General features: G+C 39.5%; 1 protein-coding gene across 4 annotated transcripts in view; it reads left to right on the forward strand.

Annotated features, from left to right (window-relative positions):
• unc-104 (kinesin family member unc-104) overlaps positions 1-23,324 on the forward strand; it is a 1,041,320-nt gene that overhangs the window by 335,258 nt on the left and 682,738 nt on the right. For all 4 annotated transcript variants that reach the window (XM_090382707.1, XM_090382708.1, XM_090382709.1 and 1 more), the window contains exon 14: positions 9,814-9,893. In XM_090382707.1, coding sequence (XP_090238833.1) covers positions 9,814-9,893 — 80 coding nt within the window. The remainder of the gene's footprint in view (positions 1-9,813; positions 9,894-23,324) is intronic.

The raw sequence follows: 23,324 nt of genomic DNA on the forward strand, positions 1-23,324 counted from the left end.
AGTTTTTGTTTTCGTAAAGGACTACAGTGGTCTCAGGCAGTTTTTGAATTCTATACAGAGGGATCAACTGATGATGTTAAACACCGTGCATTCTAAATGGGAGGTCTTCAGGGAATTAATCTGGAAGCTACTAGGCTTTTCATACCAACTAAGATATACTTTTCAAGATTTAGGCCTAACTAGATGTCAGATGAACTAATGAGGCTCATGGCAGAGAAGAAAAATGCATGGGCTGGCTATAAATTAGCAAGTGACTCTGAAGCCTATTGCAGATATAAGCTAGTCTGTAATCAGATATAAGCTAGTCTGTAATCAAGTCACAAAGGAGGTTAGGCAAGTGAAGGCTGATTACAAGAAATCCTTGGCAAAGGATGCAAAGAAAAACAGCAAAGACTTCTTTACTTATGATGAATCAGATTGGTCCATTTGAGGTTGGTGGTTTGACTGTTGTTGATGATCCTGCTCAGATAGCTGACAAACTGAATGAGTATTTTGCATATACATTAACACACGAGGAATTCTGTAAGGAAGGTGACGACAGAAGTTTACTAAGCTCTAAAAGGGAGCTGAATGATTTTGTAATAATGGAGAGCAAAGTGTAGGTGAAATTGTTGAAGTTAAACATAAAAAAGGCACCTGGGGCAGATGGAATCTATCCAGTTATATTGAAGGAGGCAGCGAGGAAAGTAAGCAAACCCTTAGCCATAATTATGAGTGCATCTTTAGTTTTAGGGAAGGTCCCCCGTGGACTGGAGATGTGCAGCTGTATCCCCAATTCAAAGAGTGACACAAATAATTATAGACCTGTTAGTTTAACTTCTGTTCTGGGGAAAATAATAGAACCACTGGTTGAAGAAATGATGCAGGATCACCTAGACAAGACTGCAGTAAGAGTTCAGCACAGCATGGGTTTGTTACGGGGGGGAGGGTCTTGTGTGATCAATTTGATTGTATACTATGATGTGGTCACAAAGGAACTGGATGCAAAAAATAATTTTGATATCATATACTTGGATTTCAGGAAAGGTTTTGATACTGTTGCACATGGAAGACTGCTGTACAAATTGGAAAGGTATGGCATTAAGGGACTGTTGCTGCAATGGATAAAGGGAAAGTTGAGTGGAACACGGCAGAGAGTGGTAATAAATTGACACTGCGCTTTGTGGACTAATGTTATTAGTGGAGTCCCCCAAGATTTAGTGCTGGGCCCATTGTTGTTTTACGTATTTATCAATGATATCGATGAAGATATATTAGGCTTAATTTCCAAGTTTGCAAATTTTACAAAGGTTTTCAGGGTTGTTAATGATAGTAAAGACAGTATGCTACTGCAACAGGACCTAGAAAAGTTAGGTAGATGTGCTGAGAAGTGGCAACTGAAGTTTAATATTGGCAAATTAAAAGTACTGAAAATGGATAGCAGTAACCCAAGAGAAATGTAATAACTGCGTGGTACTACACTCGGAAGTGGAGAATGAAAAAGATACATGCAACAGTCATAACTATGAATTGTCATAAGTTGGAAGTTCATAATTGTGCAGTCTGATATGAAGTTGTCTGAGCAGCGCAAACAGGCTTCCAGAGCTGGTCATGGGGTTTTCTCAATGAAAATGTGAATTTTGCTAGCAGAGACAAGGAGGTGATTATACCTTTGTGTAAGGCAACGGTCATGTCACACCTTGAGTACAGTGTACAGGTCTGGAGGCCTCGTTTTAGGAAGGCTGTAGAGTTTCTAGAATGAGTACAGAGAAGGGAAACAAGTATTGATGAGAGGAACAAAGGAATTCTTTTACCAGAAAAGGCTTAAATTCTGTAAGTTGCAGCATCTGGAGACTAGGCACCTGCAAGGTGACCTGATTGAGGTATACAATGCCTTGAATGGTTTGAGCAGGCTCAATGCTGATAGGATACTTCCACTTGCTTAGATTAAGAACCTGAGGGGGCAGAGATTCAAATTGAAGAAAGACCGTTGTAGAATATATGTGCAGAAGTTTGCTTTTAGCCAGTATTAGTTGATTGCTGGAATAGACTTCCACAACTGTTGTTGTTGTGGAAGTTGATAGCTTAAATACATTGAAGGCTGAACTAGACAAACATTTGGAGTGACCGGACAAGTGGAATGGGAAGGTTGTGTGTTTTTTTTTTTGGCTGATACTTTATAAGCTTGCTTTCTTTCATCATATGCCTCAATTAATGCTAATCTAATGATGGTGGATATAGTCGAGTGAGTGAAGTCACGAGCCAGTTATTTTACAGATTTACCTTTTTCATGTTGTGTTATTATTTCCAGCTTCATCTCTAAGCTTATTGTCTTTCTCTTCTTCTTGACAGGAGATGGTGAATCAGTTTTATGTTTGCTAGCCATATTAATTGAAGGGTACTTTGCCAAGATAACAAAAAGATTGGGAATCACACAGTGATAATATCACGTTCACTAGCTTTGAAGAACAGGAGACTAAGTCATACTGAGAGTAGCTAGGCTTAATGATGCAGTACTAAGCGCAGGATGCCGTAATTGTTGTACCTTGTCATCAAGCAAGTGCATTTATCGTTTGGACTCAAATTAAAATTTTTTTTTTTTTGTAATTTAAAATTTTTTTTTTTAGTTTCTGATTTTTTTATATTTTTTATTTAATACATGCAACAGTCATAACTATGAATTGTCATAAGTCGGAAGTTCGTAAGTGAGGGAGTACCTGTATATATGCGCCTCCGTAGCCAGGTGGGAAGGAGCAGCAGTGCGTAGCAGACGCTTCTTGATTAGGCCGGGGTTCGAGCCCGTCACCACCAAATACGGAGGATGCGGAAAGGTCATGGAATGACCACCGCATATTCCCGGAGCAATATGGCCTTAGTTGTTAATGCTCCTTAAAAAAAAAAAAAAAAAAAAACCAACCAACCTGTATATATATGACTGAATGAAACTGTTGTCCGAGTGTTAACAGCACTTTAGTTTAAATCAAATTGAATCCCTCCCCCTGTCATTTTTATTATTTTATATTATTTTATTTTTTGCTTTGTCAGTTTTCTTCTTGTTGATTTCATTTTACTATACTTAACCATAAAATGAGTAATATAATCAAAAAATGCCAGCCAGATAGATCTCACTTGAGTATTTCAAGTTTTATCATAGAGACTGTAGTTATTGTAATTTGTTATTGGAAAACTTATAAAGGTAGACAGTTTTCCTATTTATTTTGGGTTCTTCAGCCTTCACAGTAAGCAGCTTGGTCCATGAACACATTTCTTCAGACGTAATACACCATAAACCACATGAAGCAGAGAACCATAAACACTTGGTGCACTGTGTCCTGAGTAGTCACTGTGAAAAAATTCTTGAGAATATGGTTTCTCTATTTCACTTATTCTGCTCTCTAAATTTGTTCCTTAATGCAGTTGAGAGTTATTATCATTATTAGATGTATGGGGCAAGGAAGTGTGAGGCTTTTGCTGCACCAGGCAAAAAAAAAAATTACCCTGAGAGAGAGAGAGAGAGAGAGCGCGTGCGTGCGAAGGAAATCACCAAGAAAGAGAAGAATGATGATATCCAGCTCAGGACCCTGGGTGTGCCAAGCCCATACTCACCAGATGTGAGCCCCTGGACTTTTTGTAATATCATTCCATGCCACTTTTTTCTGAGCAAATTCTGCTACAGTTTGATTGACCTTGACAAATTTTGCAGATATTTTTGGTAATATGTCAGTTTCATTTGAGTGAATTCAGATTTCTTACCCTAATACTATATGACCATTTCAAGATGAAAATATAATTACAGTAACAAATGAGACAAAATTCTTATTGGTTTTATTTGATAAAAAGTTTACATTTCTCCATCACGTCTGTCAGCTGCAGAATAAGTGTATAAGTGGTTGAATATCTTTCATATTTTTTCAGCTATATCATTTGGAGTGTCGATCACTACATTTTACTTTGGCCTAGTCAAAGATATGCTGTGGCTCAAAGGCAGAATCTGCTATGGAATTTAGACTGCACCTGTGCAGTCTAAATTCCATAGCAGATTCTGCCTTCGGGGAAGAAGGCCGAATCCCCCCTCTTTGGGAAATCTCATGGAAGGGTTAAAGAAAGTTTTTTATAAATAAAGACAAGCATTTATAAAATAAGAATGAGAAAAACAAGTTTTTAACATTTAACATTTTTAATATAAATTAACATTAATTTTAACCTACCATGCTCCAGATTTGCTGTCCTTTGTGCAGTTCATGCTTACATGTTGTGATCCTTAATGCTTCATTTATATATACAAATTCCATTACACAGTTTGTGGCGCCTCTGTAGCCAGGTGGGCAGGAGAAGCAGTGCGTAGCACATGCTTCTTGATTAGACCGGGGTTCAAGCCCGTGACTACCAAATACGGAGGTTGCGGAAAGGTCGGAATGACCACCGCATTTTCCCGGAGCAATACGGCCTTAGTTGCTAATGCTCCTAAAAACCAAATAACAACAACAACACAGTTTGTACACAGGTAAAGACATTTGATTCGATATCCAACTTATCTGTCATTCTTTGCTGAATGTTTGTCATGTGTTAGTGCATGGTACTGTTTTAGTATAATTTTTAATTTGCTTTGAATGCTGTGTAGTAGTGATAGTCTTGAAGGAGTATCCAAGGTGCTCCTTAGAAATAACAGTAATTTTCAATTACTCTTTGAGCTAGTTATTGTCAGTGAATCTCTTGTCAGGGAAACAGGAAATATGTTTTGCAAGAGGGATTAATGGAATAGGACCAAGGTATGTCTACCAGGGACAAAAGTAGATGATGTTGTAGAGCAGAAACCATCTTTTAAGGGCACAAAAGATGATATTGTTGTACATATTGGCATAAATAGTATTAAGAGTAAGAGATCTGAGAACTTACTTAACAAGTATAGTGCAATTTTGGGAAAAAGTTGAGTTAGGATTGAATTTGAAAGTGTCTGCAATTCTGCCCAGACAGGCACCTCCGTAGCCAGGTGGGAAGGAGCAGCAGTGCGTAGCACACGCTTCTTGATTAGACCGGGGTTCGAGCCCGTCACCACCAAATACGGAGGATGCAGAAAGGTCAGGGAATGACCACCGCATATCCTGGAGCAATATGGCCTTAGTTGCTAATGCTCCTAAAAACCAAATAACAACAACAACTGCCCAGACACGATAGGAGGAAGTAAATGTTGAGAGCCTTGTCAATCCTATTCGACCTTAAAGAGCATGTGTAAGGCTCATGGGTTAGAATTTTTCTCAGGGTGGTCTGCGCTTATTAACAGGAGAGACTGTTTTTACAGGGATGGGATACATTGAATAGAATGGGTGGAAGAATATTTGTGAAAGCTATCAAGGCATGAATCCAGGAAGAACAGATAAGACAGGAGAGGTGGAAGGGTTTATGCTCTTAGTTAAGAAGAATATTAAATCTAAGGCAGTGCATCCAGTTGACTTGGGTGATGAGTGCAATGTTGAGTCAGTTTGGTGTGATATAGGCACTGGGAAAACAAAATTGAGAGCAGAAGTGTGTTATAAGCCTAATGACTGTGATCAGTATACAAAAGAGCTATATAGAGAAATAGAGTGGGCCAGTACATAAAAATGTCTCATAATTGAGGGGGGGGGAGATTTTAACTTTCCAGATGTTGATTGGAATTTGTTTGTTGGTCACTCACACACTAACAACACTTTTGTGGATTTATTGGACAACTGTTTTCTGCAGCAGCAGCATGTTAGAGTGGCAACTAGAGGAAGCAATACTCCTGATCTGGTTATCAGCAGTGGTTCTTCGTGCATTAAGAATTGACAGGTAAAAGACTGGTTGGCGGCAGAGGTGTATTGCTAAAAAAAAATAGTACCAGAATGCTCGTTCTCCAGAAGACTATATGATAATGCCACATCAACTGTACAGTAACTGAATCAGACTTCAGATTCACGGTTCATAGAACAACCAGTTCTAGAGTTCAGCTCATGGCGAATCAAAATGCAGTGTTTGCACGCATCACAGTGTATCTCATTTGTTGGAGCTCTTTATCTACCACATTGTACTTTAGTAAGAAAGTTATATTTTTGTTTTTAAAGAAATTTTTAAAGAAATCTATTAATTTTAAATGTTACTATTAATAGATATTTTTAGTAGCAATGGATAAAATAGATATTTCTCCCTCCCCTTTGATTATGCCATTGTTTCATAATATTAGGTGTATAAATTTAATGATTTTCTATTACGACATTTAGAAAAAAGTACCGGAATGATGTTCCAGCCTGAATACACCACTGGTTGGCAGTAATCACAGTGTACTAATGTGGAATTTAATGAAGGACAACTACTGTCAATAGTAAAGAGAAAAAGGCTTTTGCTTCCATAAGAGTGGTACAGTCTTGGACAGTTTTTAAATTCTGTGAGGTGGGACCAGCTGATGACGTTACCAACAGCAAATTCTAAATGAGAAATAATCAAAAAAGGTACTATGCTTTTTGGCCAATTAAAAAATACCATTCAAGGCTGAGACTTAAATGGATGTCAGATGAACTATTGAAACGTGGCAGAGAAGAAAAGTGCTTGGGATGCATATAAATTATCAGGTGATACAGAAGTGTATGGCAGATATAAATAAGCTGTAATCAAGCCAGAAAGAAGGTTAGGCGAGCTAAGGTAGATTATGAGAAGTCTTATGAAAAGAATTCAAAGATACACAGCAAAGACTTTTGTGCTTATATTAACAGTTAAAGGCAGGGGTTGAATCACATTGGGCCTTGATGTGTATGGGTTAACTGTTGAATGACCCTGCTCAACTTGCAGACAAATTGAATAGGTATTTTGCATCTACATTCATACATATACTCTAAAGAGTATCCAATTGATAACTGAAATGATTTGCTGAAAGGAAAGTGGACGACAAATTGTTGAGGATGGACATAAAAAAAGACACTTATGGCAGATGGAATCTATTTTATTTTATAATAAGGGAGGCAGCAAAAGGAGGTAAGTAAACCCTTAGTCATAATTATGAGAGTCTTGGATTCAGGGGTGGTCCCTATTGACTGTAAAAGTGCGAATATATCTCCAATTCATAGGTTCAAAAGGTGACATGAGTAATTGTAGACCTGTTAGCTTAATTTCTGTTCCAGGAAAAATAATGGAATCACTGGTTAAAGAAGTAATGCAGGACCAATTGGACAGGCATGCAATCATAGCATGCATTAGTCAAGCGGCAGTCTTGTTTAAAAAATCTGGTAGGTTACTCTGATGCAGTGACCAAGGAACTGCATTCAAAAAATAATTTTGACATCATATACTTGAATTTCAGGCAGGCTTTTGATACTACAGTCAGTCCTCATATAGCACGATAGTTGTGTTCCTAGAAACCCTCGTGCAATGCAAAATTGTGCAATATAAACAACAGGCCCTATGGGAAAAATAGGGTTAGGTGCCAACCACACAAGATTTAACACACATTTGTAACCAAAACATTACCAAACACAATAAATTATCGTAATAAAATACTTACGTATTTTATTGCAACTATTACATAATAAAATATTGCTAATGCTTTTGCTTCTATCATAAGCAAACTTGCTTTTTGTTTGATTTTCTATCGAAACAGACGTTCCATCTCTTCCAATTCTTTGTGTATTAATATAATGGATTTTAATTACACTTTGAGTTGTTCCTGCTATGAAAGTTGTTTTTATGCATCTTTGTAATTTTCGGCGTTGCCTCATTTAGGCCTGTAGCACGTGCAATATCACACGGTCTCTCATTTCGCTCAAAGCTTTTCACAATTTCATAGTTTTTCTCTATCAACAGAGGCGTACTGGCCATAAGCCTTACTGGGGAAACCCCAGTGGGCTGAAGGCCGGTGTGATTTTGGCCATAAACGCTAGTATGAGGCCACTACAGATTTTCCCGGGTAAGAATTTTTGATCCAGTCCGCCTCTGTTTATCGATATTGCTTTTCTTTTTCTCTCTGAATCTGCAGTGTCTTCACCAGGCCGCTTCCTTTTCACACCTTTTAAGTATTTTACTCATTTTTAGGGAACAAAGCACAATTACAAAATGAGGAAGCACGCTTGATACACATAAAGATGCGTGTGTGTAGCAACTGAAAAAACAACACCGTAAAGGCAGAGACACACTATTAACACTTCACATTTTACTAAATCACATTTCTGGGGTTACTACCATAAAACAATAAAAATAATTTCCAGTTGCGTTTCTGCTAGTGGAATCTGTTATAAACTGGTAGGAAACTCGATATAATTGCATTTGCAAAATACCGATAGCTGGAATTGTGTGGGTTTTTATGTTATTATGGTTAAATTTGTTTCCCCTTCACTGATATAAAAAACAAATACATTTTCAGAATCTTCTCTTCATTCCTATCGTGTTGTGTTGTGTTCAGTTGGGGTGATTCCACGTTCGACTGCCATTTCTTGTAAATACAAAGGCGAATCTTCATAACCGAATTCGGTTCATGTTATATAAGATATCGTTCCCCTATTTATAAATCGTGTATGATCGAATTCATGTAGTGTAAACACGTGTTATACGAGGATGGACTGTATTGCACATAAAGAATTGCTGTACAAACTGGAGCAAGTTACTGCTATGGATAAAGGGATGGTTAAGCTGAAGAAGACAGAGTGGTTATCAATGGGCATTGCTCTTCATCTACTAATGTTATTAGTGGAGTTCCCCATGGTTCAGTGCTGGGTCCATTGTTGTTTTCATTGTTTATCAATGATATTCATGAAGGTATATCAGGCTTAATGTCTTGGTTTACAGATGATACAGATGGTGGCAGGTTAACAACATTCATCAGGGTGAGCTACTGCAATATGTACTAGGAAAATTGGGTCTATTGGCTGAGAAATGGCTGTTTAAGTTTAACATATGGGTAGTAACCCCAGAGTAACTTATATGTTGTTATATGTAGTAATCCCAGAGTAATGCATATGGTCAGTAACCCCAGAGTAACTTATCAGCTGTCTGGTACTACACTCAGGGGAGTACCAGACAGTTGATAGTGGAGAATGAAAAAGACCTGAGGATAATTGTTCAGTTGGACCTGAAATTCTCTGAGCAGTGCAGACATGCTGCCAGGACATCTCATGGTGTTTTGTCAATGATATACAGAAACTTTGATAGCAGGCAATGGTCATGCCGCACCTTGAGTACTGCGTGCAGGTCTGGACACCTCATTTTAGGAAGGATGTAAATCTGCTGGAACAGGTGCAGAGAAGGGCAACCAGATTGGTGAAGGGAACAAAAGGGCTTCAGTTCTACAGATTGCAGTGTCTCAACCAGGCACTGCAATCTGTGGGGGAGATCTCATTGAGGTGCTTAAAGACTTGAATGGGTTGAGTAAGCTAAGTTACTCAATCCATTTAATGTTAATGGTATTCTTCCATTTGCTGAGCCTACACACCTGAGGGAGCATAAATTTATGTTGATGAAGGATGATTACAGGATAGACTTGCAGAAGTTTGCTTTCAGTGTGCCGGTGGTTGATTGTCGGAACAGGCTTCCACCTGTTATTGTGGAAGTGGTTGAGTTGAATAAATTCAAGGGAGAACTAGAGAAATTCTTGGAGAGTACAGATGGGTGAAATGTTTTTTTTTTTTTTTTTGGGCTGATGCTATATGAGCTTGCTATCTTGCATCATTTGCTATTTCACATCATTTGCTATTTATACTGGTTAATAAGGATAAGTCAGAAAATGTGAATTCTAAAAAATATTTAGAATATTTTCTAAAGCCATGTTTCATATTTTTAACTTTGGTTTAATCTATTATTTACTCATTCCTGTCTGTTTCATATTTTTCCATTTAGACACCTCACTTAGTTAACTTAAATGAAGATCCTTTGATGTCAGAATGTTTGATCTACTATATTAAGGATGGCTTTACAAGGTAAAAAGTTATTTTGATTTTAGTTAATTTTACATTTCATTGAAATTTAGCTGAGATTAAAAAATGCATTATAACAAACTGTAAATTAAATTAGAATTCTTTTTTTCAGGAAATAGTGAAAAGTAATCATTAACATAAGTAATAAAGTGAATATGACCAAGTAATTATCTAGATTTGTGTAGAAAACAATTTACTTTTTTAAGTAAATTGTTTTACTGATTTTTGGATTGCCGAAATCTGGCAATCCAAAAATCAGAATTGCCCAAAAATCAGACATTAAGATTCAGTTCCTCCACCCATCCATTGGGTAGCATGAAACTTAGTTGTTCTTTTAGTGGCATGGTGCACCAGTATAAATTGAAATGTCGAATAGTGAAAAATGATGTAAATAAACCTGTGTAGAGTATAATCTGTTTTTAATTCCTTAAAGCAGCATTTCCCAAACTGGGTCCGTATACCAGTTCCAGGGGGTCCACGAAACGTTCAGAAGATATCAAGTAATATGTGTTTATTTACTTGCTAATAGATATTATACTAATAGAATCACAACGAATTTCGTTATAAAACATTACTTATTTTCGATACAATTATTATACAGGGTGTCTCAAAAATATTGGTACAAATGTTTAGGGGAGTTAGGCAACATCTAAAGGAATGTGAATCGCAGAGGAACCCATAACCGGAAAAGTCACCGTAAGTCGGTAGACGGCGCTGTTCATCAGTTTGCGAGAGGGAAAATTTCTGGTTTACTCATTCAGCAGTAGTTGCCACACGAAGAGCATGCATCGATATACGAACTGTGAGTTGGCAGACATGCACCTAGTGTATGGATTAGCAGAGGGCAATGGACGAGCCGCTCAACGAATTTATGGAGAACGCTTCCCAGACAGACAGGTACCGGACCACCGTTTTTTTGCGCGTGTGCATCAAAATTTGTGTGATCATGGGTCATTTAGAGGTAACAGGAGTAGTGCGGACAGACCACGTTCGATGTGAACTCCCACCATGGAAGAAAGTGTGTTGAATGTTGTCCAGAATAATCCTACTACCAGCACACGTGCCGTTGCCTCTGCCTTAGGAGTGTCTCATTGCAGTGTACAGCGTGTCTGCCATCACGATTCCTTACATCCCTTTCATCTCCAAAGGGTTCAGTTACTGCTCCCCCAAGATCATCCTGCATGTGTGGCTTTTTGTGCAGTGGTTTCTCCAAGAAAGTGTTCAACAAGAATTGAATTTTCGATGTTTTGTTCATGGATAAGGCTTATTTCGCTCGGGAAGGCTTATTCAATCAGCACAATGCTCACGTGTGGGCTCACGACAACCCACACGGTGTGTGCCCCCATGCGGCACAACATCCCTTTGCAATAAATGTGTGGGCAGCTATGGTTGGTTACTGCTTAGTCGGCCCATACCTGTTACCATCCTGCATGAAGTCTGCTAAATATTGGATTTTTCTTTAACAAGTTCTACCAGGGTTACTTGACGATGTTCCAGCAAATGTGAGATGCAACATTTGGTTTCAACGTGACAGCGTGCCTGCCCATTATGGAAGGTGTGTTCGTGACCATTTGAACAGGCGTTTTGGGCATTGTTGGATTGGCTGTGGTGGACCCGTTGCCTGGCCCCCACGCTCACCTGATTTATCGAGCCTTGATTTCTTTCTGCAGAGAGCCCTCAAATCTATCGTGTATGAATCGCCTGTGGAGACGGAAATGGCGAGACTCATCTGCGCTGCTGCTACTGTCAAAGAAATCCAGGTGTGTTCGACTGTGTCTGCCAATCCATGCTGCGTCGGTGTCACGCATGCATCGCGTCTCAGTGGAACCTTTGAGCATCTGTTGTAACATCATGAAATGCATCCATCTCATACTCCACTGTTAATATTATGTCAAATAAATGTTTGCCACTAATTACTGTCTTGTGTCATTTCTGCTTCTTGTTCCTCTGCTACTACTTTCTCGTGACGTTTCCGGTTATGGGTTCCTATGCGATTCACATTCCTTTAGATGTTACCTACTTCCCCTAAATGTTTGTACCGATATTTTTGAGACACCCTGTATATAATTGTGTACATATTTCAAATTATTCTTAGAAAATTGATGATAAATAAAGTTATTATATATCTGTATAAAAATAAGAATAAAGTTGAGTTGTTTCACACATAAGACTTTGAATTTTCTTTTCAGAAAATCCAGTGTTCATACATGTATACACAAACACACATAGCAGTCTGCAAACTTGCTTTAATTTTTGAAGGGGGTCCATAAACCTCAGTAGTTTGGGAACTGCTGCCTTAAAGGACTACAGATTATTCTCATACATTTTGTGGTGTTTCCTGTACCACTTTTTCGGTGACTGAATTGCTGGCATTATTACACCATCAACTTCACACACTGTAGGTGTATGAAGATGACAAGGTAATGAAAACAGCAGTTCAGTTAAGAAAAATCACTGTAATGTGATTTTAGGTAACTGGTTGATAATTATAATTGAAATTTTCATAAAAGAGTACACACACACACACACACACACACAGCAGTTCTATACTGTTTCATGAAATAATATTATCACTACTAATATTAGGCCCCTCAGTGTGGGCACCTGTACATTGTGAGGGGACCACCCAGTGGCACCGCTGGTCCTCCAGAATTACCATCACTGGGATACAGTGCCCACAGCCTAGGTTCCAGGCTAACATCATAGGAATCTGACATGTTTGCCATGTGTTGAAACATGGAAAAACTCAGAAAGGGGTATCCTAGTTGTTGAGGGGCCCAGCTTCAAGACACCACTTTGGTCCCTGATTAGACAATGTGGGTAGTCCTAGGATGGCTTGCCCAAGATCAATTAGCTAGTGAGTTCATCTGCAAGTGTCAACTGTTGATGACATGACCCTACACCCTCATGGTCTGAGAGACAGGATTCAAGCTAGTGGTGTTTAGATATGGTGTTTGAGTTGGCCTGGTGTCTTGCTCCCAAGCACATTTATTGCTTGCTAGGTAGTGGACATACCATTTGGGCTCCTTAGTGGGTGAGGAACCCTAGGCATTGAAACTAAAAAAAAAAAAAAAAAAACCCTCATCAATCCTGATAATGTTTTGATTTCTGAGCCCCAATGCAGTCTCCAACAGAAAATCAAAAACAGAGAAACAGACAGTTCATTGGCATTGTCTGTCTTGACAGTCTTCAAGAAAATCATCAATAAAATAGAATAAAATAAGATGATACAGTAAACTGGGCTATTACAATAAGTATTAAAAATATATACTAAAAATATATAAAATTGGTATGATAAAACAGGTAAAAACAAAATACTAAAATCGTTAAAATAAGTTAAAATACCGGAAATCTGAAGCTTTCGGAGACAGCTGTCTCCTTTCTCAACACTGTACTGTTGCTAAAATGACACATCCTCAAGTAACAGGTCCATGGCACTCATGTGACTCACCAGGAACATCGTCAATATTCTCTATTTGTGCACAGGAGACGGAAGTGACCCGGGAGCGTGCCACGTGGAACCGATCATCGCGTCTGAGGACAATCGCTTCAAAAAAGTGGTGTAAGTGCACACCGCTGTCCCTGTTAATGGTATGACAGGATGAACCGATTAGCAAGCTCTCCCCGTAACCCTGGATTCCACCAGTAGTGTAGTTTATTAGATTAAGTGTCCGGATTGTGGGGGAGACAGGGCGACGTTTAAAAGACCGTCTAGGGGAAATTTGACCGCCCTCAAGACTGCGAACTATGCTAGGGCTGCTGTGGCGGAACACTTTTGGGAGAAGCAGCATCGGATCTCCCATGAGGATGCTGTCATTACTGACCGTGCGCATGGGTTCTGGGAATGCAAGTGGCTCGAGAGCTTGCGAATTGGTTCATCCTGTCATACCATTAACAGGGACAGGGGTGGGCGATTACACCCCCTTTTTGAGGCGATTGTCCTCAGACGCGATGATCGGTTCCACACGGCACGCTCCCGGGTCACTTCCGTCTCCGGTGTGCAAATAGAGAATACTGATGATGTTCTTGGTGAGTCACATGAGTGCCATGGACCTGTTACTTAAGGATGTGTCACTGTAGCAACAGTACACTGTTGAGAAAGGAGACAGCTGTCTCCAAAAGCTTCGGATTTCTGGTATTTTAACGATTTTAGTATTTTGTTTTTAACTGTTATCATCCCAATTTTATATATTTTTAGTATATATTTTTAATACTTATTGTAATAATCCAGTTTACTGTATCATCTTATTTTTTTAAATATTGGCCTGGTGTTTGAGTATTAATTTTCTTGAATATGGAATTTCCCAGCCCCGTAGGCCTGTTTGAGGATATAGTTAATAATTATGGCCACGCTATGCTCCGACACATCCGCGAGTTTCATAAAATTAGCATAACAGAAGCTAAACAAAGGCAACATTTGAGATTTGCACATCGATGCAAAATGCATGAGCTGGTGCCAGGAGGATTTCATGCTAGAATGCCATTCAAGGACGATTATCTAGTGAAAGTTACCAAACTCTATCAAAGAAAGGTTCTAACTGTCTGGATTACTAAACTGCATAATGACCTGAGAAGTATTAGAAGACATATTGCATTGACCCTGGAATGTATTTGTAGCAATTTAACATCGATACATTGTGTTTTAGTCTTGAGGTTAGTGACCGATAAAGCAACTAGGGTAGCAGACATTTACAAACAAAGGCAAATTAATAAATTCAGTAGATTACTAGAAGAAGTGGTGATGGTTTGCAAAATGGACTTCAGCAATTTTATCCACAATTTAAGTGGCAAACAGTTAAGTAAAGATCAGGAAGAAGTGTTTAGCTTGGGTCCCAAGTTTGCTTTAGTTCCTGTCAAGCCACCAATTGCAGAGATAGCTATGGGAGTAGAGAAAGCTATTAATAAGTTACCTGTAATCCAGGCCGATGAAATATATGTTAGGATTGCTTCTGTTCTAAGCAAGTCCAAGATGGCACATTTTAATCTTAGTTAGAGACATAAAAAAGCACTGAAGCAATTGAGGCAAGACACCGATATCATTGTACTACCTGCTGATAAAGGTAGGTCTACAGTTATATAGAGTAAAGAAGGCTATTGCTCAAAAGCTCTGGATCTCCTACAAGATACCAATACATACAAAGTTACTCGGCATAATCCATTGTCCAGTTTGGAAAGCTAGGTTAATGGTATCATACAAAGTTGGTATAAGGCAGGTAAAATATCTAAAGAAGTGTATTGGATACATGCTTCAGGATACCGAATACCTCGGTTTTATGGTCTCCCGAAGACCCACAAGGTCAGTGTTCCGTTGAGACCAATAGTTTCATTTGTGGGTAATCCCACCTATGCCTTATCGAGATTTCTAGCTAGGATCATTTCGCCTATAGTAGGATGTTCCGGTTTAGTGGTCAAGGACAGTAAAGAATTTGTAGAGTATGTAAGAAATCAGATTATAGGGGATAATGATCTTATGATCTCCTTCGATGTGGTAACGTTGTTCACATGTATCCCAATTAAACATGGGGTTTGTTGTGTAAGATCAGCCTTAGAACAAGATGATGCTATTGGTATTGGTATTGTTATTTCTGGCGCAAGGTCTACTAGGGCCATATTGCGCCTATCAAGGGTATGGAGTTCAGACATTGTGATTATAAAATCATGTCAGATGCGATCATATAGCTGTATCTCTTTGAGGAAGCAGAAAAAATTCTAGATTTGCATCATTGCCTATAATATGACGAAGTGTTATAAAGGTTCTTGAAGATTTCGTAGAATACTGAATGAGGCTTTTCGGGCATCAGTATATAGTGTACAATCAATGAGAATGTGTTTGATTGTGAGAAAAGTGTTGCAGTGAGTACACTTCGGAGGATCGTCTCCTGTGAGTAGATAAAGATGGGTGAGGTGACTGTGACCGATTTGCGCTCTAGACAGGAGGATGTCTTCCCTTCTGTTTACATGGAAACTGGAAGCCCATAACTGCAGTTCAGATATTATTTGCAGAAGCTTGTTCTGCAGTTGAGCTTGCCATAGAAGTGTCCACTGTTTCTTGCATACCTGTCTTATATAGGATCTATAGTCAATATGTGGAACGTAGTAATTTGTCGATGCTATGTTGGATGATTGTTTTGCTGCATCCGCTTTTTCATTCCCTGATATCCCCATGCAGCCTGGAATCCAACAAAAGATGACTACTTGCTGGTGTTCTTGGATATGCATCAGCTGAGATTTTATTGTTGCTATTACAGGATGTGTTGATGAGGAGGAATTTTGCAAGGCTATAAGTGCACTCTGTGAGTCTGTATATATCACAGTTTTTTGGATGGACAGATGGAGGATATTTTCTAAGGCAAGGTTGATGGCACATAATTCTGCTGTGTAACTGCTGCATTCAGTGGGCAAGGAAACAGAGATGGTATTATAGCGAAAGATGGCTCCAGCCCCGACTCCACTTTCAGACTTTGATCCATTAGTGTATACTTTTGTAAAATGTGGATAATTTTGTGTGTGAGCAGCATGGAGTTGTTGTATATTGATATTTGCAAGCGAATGTTTTCCCCAGTTTAGGAAATAGCTGTCACAGGATGCTTTAATAGAAGACCTTGGAGGATCTGCACTGTTTGAATCTTGGGGGACTTTGTCAAGATGTATATTCCACGTTTGCACTAATGCCTGCAATCTGATGCCAGTAGGTTGAACTGCTCTAGGTTTGTTTCTATAGTGCATAGCAAACTGTGGATCATTAAGTATTGGCCTAATGGGGTGAGTAGATATACTTTGAATTTTGGCCGCATAGTTTAGGAGTAACATCTTTCTCCTGAGTCTGAGGGGAAGTTCATGGGTTTCAATATAAAGACTTTGTACTGGCAATGTTCTATAAGCACCTACAGCAATCCTGAGGGCAGAATGTTGAATAGGGGCAAGACATGCTAACACACTTTCCCTGGCAGAATCATACACCGGGGCACCATAATCAAGACGAGATCTGATTAGGGCTCTATATAAGTGAAGTAAGGTGCAACGATCTGCACCCCCACAATGTAGAAGAAATAACTCTTAGTAAGTTCATTTTTTTCTTGCAAACAGTCCGTAGATGTTTAATATGTTCTGTAAAGTTCAATTTATTGTCAAAAATCACACCAAGAAGACGAACGTTGTTCACAACAGTGACAGGTTGGTTTCTTAAGTGTATTTCAGGATCTGGGTGCATCTTTCGTTTGTTACAAAAATGAATGACACTAGATTTCTGATAAGACAGTCGGTAACCATTCTGTGTCATCCATAGTTCAATATTATTGATTCATGTTTGAAGTTGCCTCTCAATATAACTCATGTTTTGTGAACTGCAAGAGACCATCAGGTCATCAGCATAAATGTATGAATTCACTGTATTGGGAATAATTTTGGTCAATTGGTTTATTCTTATTGCAAACAAAGTTGCACTAAGAACAGAGCCCTGAGGGACTCCTTATTCTTGTATATATGTTTTGGAAAGGACTTTCCGATAGCGAACTTGAAAGGTCCTCTGCTGTAGGAGATTCTGTATGAAGTAAGGTAAGTCGAGGCTACTAGTGACGGTCGTGTTCAAAGCCGCTAAGTGGATTTTTCTTATTTATTGATTTGAAATTATTGTTTTTCTAAAACTTTTGATTTAAATTTAGTAGTATAACATTATTTTGTGATTTTTTGATTAATTTGGTGTATTTATTGTTTACTCGGCCTTGTAAAAGTATCGGTAAGGGTTTCCACGTGTTCGTAACTACCGTTCGTAACTACCGCTACCGTAAACTTTCCCGCCATTGTGATACCGTAGGTTATATACCGTACTAGATAGCGTTAGTTGAACTTCGTTAGCAGTTAAATTGTACGTTTAAATAAATACATATAACGACGTAGATTACAAACGTAATATAATTAATAACATAACATAATTAATTAATAAATTAATAGAATCATGACTCAGACCAGAGCAGCAAAGCAAAAGGCTCAAGCTAATGGAAGTGCTGTGGCTCAGAGCAGAACTGAGGGGGGCAGTTGTCTTCTGACTCACAGCCTTATAAAATGCACTGTTTGCTTGATGTTTGCAGAGCAATCGGGTACGGGACATGATACTGCCAAGGGGGGTGTCTTTGTGTGTGCGCGATGCAAGGAGTGTATCGATATCAGGCAACAACTCGGCGTTCTTGTGGGCCTATATGAGAGCTTGAAGGACAGGGTGGATGCCCTCGAAGAAACTAAATTGAGGGTCCCATCAAGCTCTCAGCTGCCCACATCAACGCCAGAGCTTGCACTTGGGCATCGCGTGACACAGAGACAACCCCTAAGGCAGAATGCGCTGGTCCCGAAGGAACTAGTAGTTGTTGGTGACTCTATTGTCAGGGAAACGGGGAACATGCTTTGTAAAAAAGATAGGTGGAACAGGACCAGGGTATGTCTGCCAGGGGCAAAGGTTGATGACGTTGTAGAGCAAATATCATCTTTTAAGGGCACAAAAGGTGATATAGTTGTACACGTTGGCACTAATAATATTAAGAGTAGGAGACCGGCAGAATTACTTAACAAGTACAGGTCACTGTTGAACAAAAGCCGAGAATTAGGGTTGAATTTGAAAGTGTCTGCAATTCTGCCCAGACACGATAGGAGGGAGTATATGATGAGAGCCTTGTCGATCAATTCGGCCCTGGAAAGATTGTGCAAGGCTCAAGGGGTAGAATTTTTTTCAGCCTGGACTGTACTTGTTAACAGGAGAGATTGCTTCTACAGGGATGGGATACACTTAAATAGAAAGGGTGCAAGAATATTTGCTGATGCTATCGAGGCAGTGTTAGGTGGGTCGGAAAACTGCTAGCTTGGGGGGAGACAAAGACCAATAGATTGACAGTAGCCACTGGCAGAGGTGAAAGAGATTCTTGCACTGCTTCTATTAGAATGAGCAGAAGCCTGAAAAACAAGATGCATGGTATTTCAGAGACTGCTGGGAGCCATTGCGGTACAAGTAAACACATGGGTTGTGTTAGGGTAGCTAAGAAAAAGAACAGGTGCATGTATACTTGCGTGTACACCAATGCTAGGAGTTTAGTAAATAAATTTGATGAATTTGAGGTATTGCTCAAAACATCGAAGGCAGATATTGTTGGGATATCAGAGACGTGGTGTCACACAGATATAAGGGATGCAGAACTGCAATTTGGGGAGTACAACGTCTACAGAAAGGATAGACAGGATAGGAAGGGGGGAGGGGTTATGCTATTAGTTAAGAAACACATAAAAACCAAGGAAGTGAAGCCAGTCGACATCGCTGGACAGTGCAGTGTGGAGTCAGTTTGGTGTGACATAAACATTGGGAGATCAAAATTGAGAGTAGGAGTGTGCTATAGGCCTAATGACTCTGATGAGTATAATAAGGAACTGTACAGGGAAATAGAGTGGGCCAGTAAATCAGAGTGTCTTATAATGGGAGATTTTAATTTCCCAGATATTGACTGGAATTTGGGGGCTGGTTACTCACACACTAGCAGGGCTTTTGTGGATTTATTGGTTGATTGTTTTCTACATCAGCATGTTCGGGAGGCAACTAGAGGGAGTAATACTCTTGATTTGATTATCAGCAGTGATTCTTCATGCATTAAGAATCTGCAGATAAATGAACCACTAGGTGGCAGTGATCACAGTGTGCTGAAGTGGGATTTACTCAAAGAGGTAACTACCATTAGGGGTTAAGGGAAGGGTTATTGCTTCCGTAAAGGCGACTACGATGGACTGAGACAGTATTTAAATTCTATACAGTGGGACCAACTGATGATGTTACCAACAGCAAATTCAAAATGGGAAGCATTCAAAGAACTTATCTTGGAAGCTACTAGGCTTTACATACCAACTAAGAAATATTGTTCAAGGTTTAGGCCAAAATGGATTTCAGATGAACTAATGAGGCATATGGCAGAGACGAAAAATGCATGGGATACATACAAATTAACACATGACACAGAAGCCTATGATAGGTACAAGTTGATATGCAACCAAGTTACAAAGGAGGTTAGGCAGGCGAAGGCAGATTACGAGAAATCCTTGGCAAGGGATGCAAAGAAAAACAGCAAAGAGTTCTTTACTTATGTAAACTCTAGAAGGAAGGGGATGAATCAGATTGGTCCACTTGATATTGATGGGTCAAGTGTTGATGATCCTGCTCAGGTAGCTAACAAACTAAATGAATATTTTGCATCGACATTCACACATGAGGAGTTATTCAGCGAGGGGAATGCCAGAGGTGTATTCAACTCTAGCAGTAAGCTACAGAATCTTGAAATAACTGGGAGTAAAGTGGAGGAGAAACTGTTGAAGATAACACAAGAAAGGCACCCGGGGTGGATGGGATCTATCCAGTTATATTAAAGGAGGCAGCAAAGGAAGTAAGCAAACCCTTAGCCATAATTATGAGAGCTTCCTTGGACTCAGGGGAGGTACCCATAGACTGGAAATGTGCAAATGTGACCCCAATTCACAAAGGAGGATCAAAGGCTGACACAAGTAATTATAGACCTGTGAGCTTAACTTCTGTTCCAGGAAAATTAATGGAGGCACTGGTTAAAGAAGCACTGCAGGATCATTTAAACAAGACTTCAGTTATAGCTCAGACACAGCATGGTTTTGTTAAGGGGAAGTCTTGCCTGACCAACTTGATTGGATACTATGATGCAGTCACAAAAGAACTGGATGCAGGGAATAACTTTGATATTATATACTTGGATCTTAGAAAGGCTTTTGATACTGTTGCACATGGAAGACTGCTACACAAATTGGAGCAGTGTGACATTGGAGGCAAATTGCTGCTATGGATAAAGGGGTGGTTGAGGGGGAGAAGACAGAGAGTGGTAATCAATGGACACTGCTCATCGTGGACTGATGTTATTAGTGGAGTCCCTCAGGGCCTCAGTGTTGGGTCCATTATTGTGTTCTGTATTTATAAATGATATTGATGATGGTATATCGGGCTTAATGTCCAAGTTTGCAGACGATACAAAGGTTGGCAGGGTTGTCAAGGACACTACTGACACTATGCTGCTGCAACAGGATCTGGAAAGGTTGAGCAGATGGGCTGAGAGGTGGCAAATGAAGTTTAACATTGACAAATGTAAAGTACTACACATGGGAAACAGCAATCCCAGAGCAACGTATCAACTCTGTGGTACTACACTGACAGTGGTAGAGAATGAACGGGACTTGGGGGTGGTTGTGCAGGCAGATATGAAGTTCTCTGAGCAGTGCAGACGGGCTGCAAGAGTAGCTCATGGAGTATTGTCAGTGATATACAGGAATTTTTCAGCAGGGATAAGGAGGTGATTATTCCATTGTATAAGGCGATGGTCAGGCCACACCTAGAGTACTGTATACAGGTCTGAGGCCTCATTTCAAGAAGGATGTAGAGGTGCTGGAACGAGTACAGAGAAGGGCAACAAGATTAGTGAATGGAACAAAGGGGTGCTCTTACGAAGAAAGGCTTAAGTTTTGCAAATTACAGTGTCTGGAGACTAGGCACCAGCGAGGTGATCTGATAGAGGTGTATAAAGCCTTGAATGGTTTAAGCATGCTCAATGCTGATGGGATTCTTCCTCTAGCTCAGAAAAATCACCTGAGAGGGCATAAATTCAAATTGAGGAAAGACAGATGTAGGATAGACATGCGGAAATTTGCCTTTAGCCAGCGGGTGGTTGGTTGGTGGAACAGACTTCCATCCCTTGTGGTGGAGGTTGATAGCCTAAAATAAGTTTAAGGCTCAGCTGGACAGGTATTTTGAACGAACAGAGGGGTGAAGTGGAAGTGGATTTTTTTTTTTTTTTTTTTTTTGGCTGATGCTGCATAAGCTTGCTTTCTTGCATCAAATGCCTCTACTAATGCTAATGCTAAAGTGACCTCTCAGATCTAGGGAATGATCTCTCAGGATGCCAAAACGCCAAGTGGTGTCAAAGGCTTTCTCTATATCGAGACATGCCATGACGAGATGCTTATTTTGAATAAATGCATTCCTAATATTTGTTTCTGCTTTGATCATAAGATCCAGTGATGATCGGTTTTTCCTGAAACCAAATTGATTATCAGATATCAATTTGGGAATCAAGGTACCATGTTAGTCTATGGTGTATTATTTTTTCTAGGGTTTTACTTAAGCAGCTGGTGAGAGAAATGGGTGTATAATTATTAGGCATAGAGAGATCTTTCCCTGGTTTGAGTATTGCCAGTACAAAAGAGTGACGCTAGGAACTCGGGAATGAATGTTCCATGAAGATGCAATTATAGAATGTCAGAAGTGAAGATAGCTATTTATTATCTAGATGCTGTTGCATTGTGTTATATATTCCATCAGGGCCAGCAGCACTGTTCCTAGCAGTGGATAGAGCCTCTTGAAGTTCTAGCATAGTGACTGGTTGATTGTACGGTAAAAAGGATTTGGTTCTGAAATTCAGGTGGGAGAATTTTTGGCTGAAGTCTTAATCTTCTGACATGATTATTTGTATGCCGTTGATTGAGATAACTGTGAAAATACTGCGCCTAGGGCATCTGCAATCTCTGCAGGAGTAGACAGTTCCAGCCCATTCCAGGCGATAAGTGGGGAGGACAATGGGTGAAATTTTCCATTTAAATGCCTGATTTTTTTTCCCTATAACTCTTACATCAGTATTTTTATTATTTCAATTGCGAGTCGAATCCAAGAGTCTTTTTTTTGCTTTCTTCCTAATATGGTGGACCTTAGTTCTAAGTTTTTTGTAGTTTATCAGGTTAGCAGTGGTAGGGTATTTGCGGAATAAATTCAATGCACTGTTTTTTCCTTTTTTTTGCATTCCTACAGTCCTCATTCCACCAGTAGTTTCTGCTTTTACGGATGCTTGACTGTGATTGTGGAATAGCAATAGATGCAGCTACTAGGATCTGTTTTGTAATATGGTTGGCAGCTTTGTCAATTGGATGATATTCAATGGTCTGGTTGCCGAAGGATACATGGGAAGTGTACTTTGTCTAATCTGCCTTAAAAAATTTCCATTTTGTGCTGGTTTCTGAAGTTATGCAGAGTGAAGTGTGTATTTTACAGATAATTGGGTAGTGGTCACTATTGAGCGGATCATCCAGAGAAGTCCACTCAATACTAGGGAAGAGGATCGGAGAGCAGATGGATAGATCTATTGCAGAGACTGATCCTTTTGGGAGATGGAAATAATTTGGTGAGCCTGTATTTAATATGGTTAGATTTTGTCTGTCGGCAAGCATTTCAATGAGTTGTCCTCGGGCGTCTGTGTTGGGAGATCCCCACAATGGATTGCATCCATTGAAGTCGCTCAATAAACAGAAAGGGGTTGGCAACTGCAGAATGAGATCTTGAAGTTCTTGAAAAGTACAAGGATAACCGGGTGGAAGGTAGATAGAAACCAGTGTTAGCTTAAT

The sequence above is a fragment of the Mastigoproctus giganteus genome, chromosome 10 (genome assembly GCF_048544385.1).
Source record: "Mastigoproctus giganteus isolate SK-2022 chromosome 10, ASM4854438v1, whole genome shotgun sequence".
In the NCBI taxonomy this organism is placed as follows: domain Eukaryota; kingdom Metazoa; phylum Arthropoda; class Arachnida; order Uropygi; family Thelyphonidae; genus Mastigoproctus; species Mastigoproctus giganteus.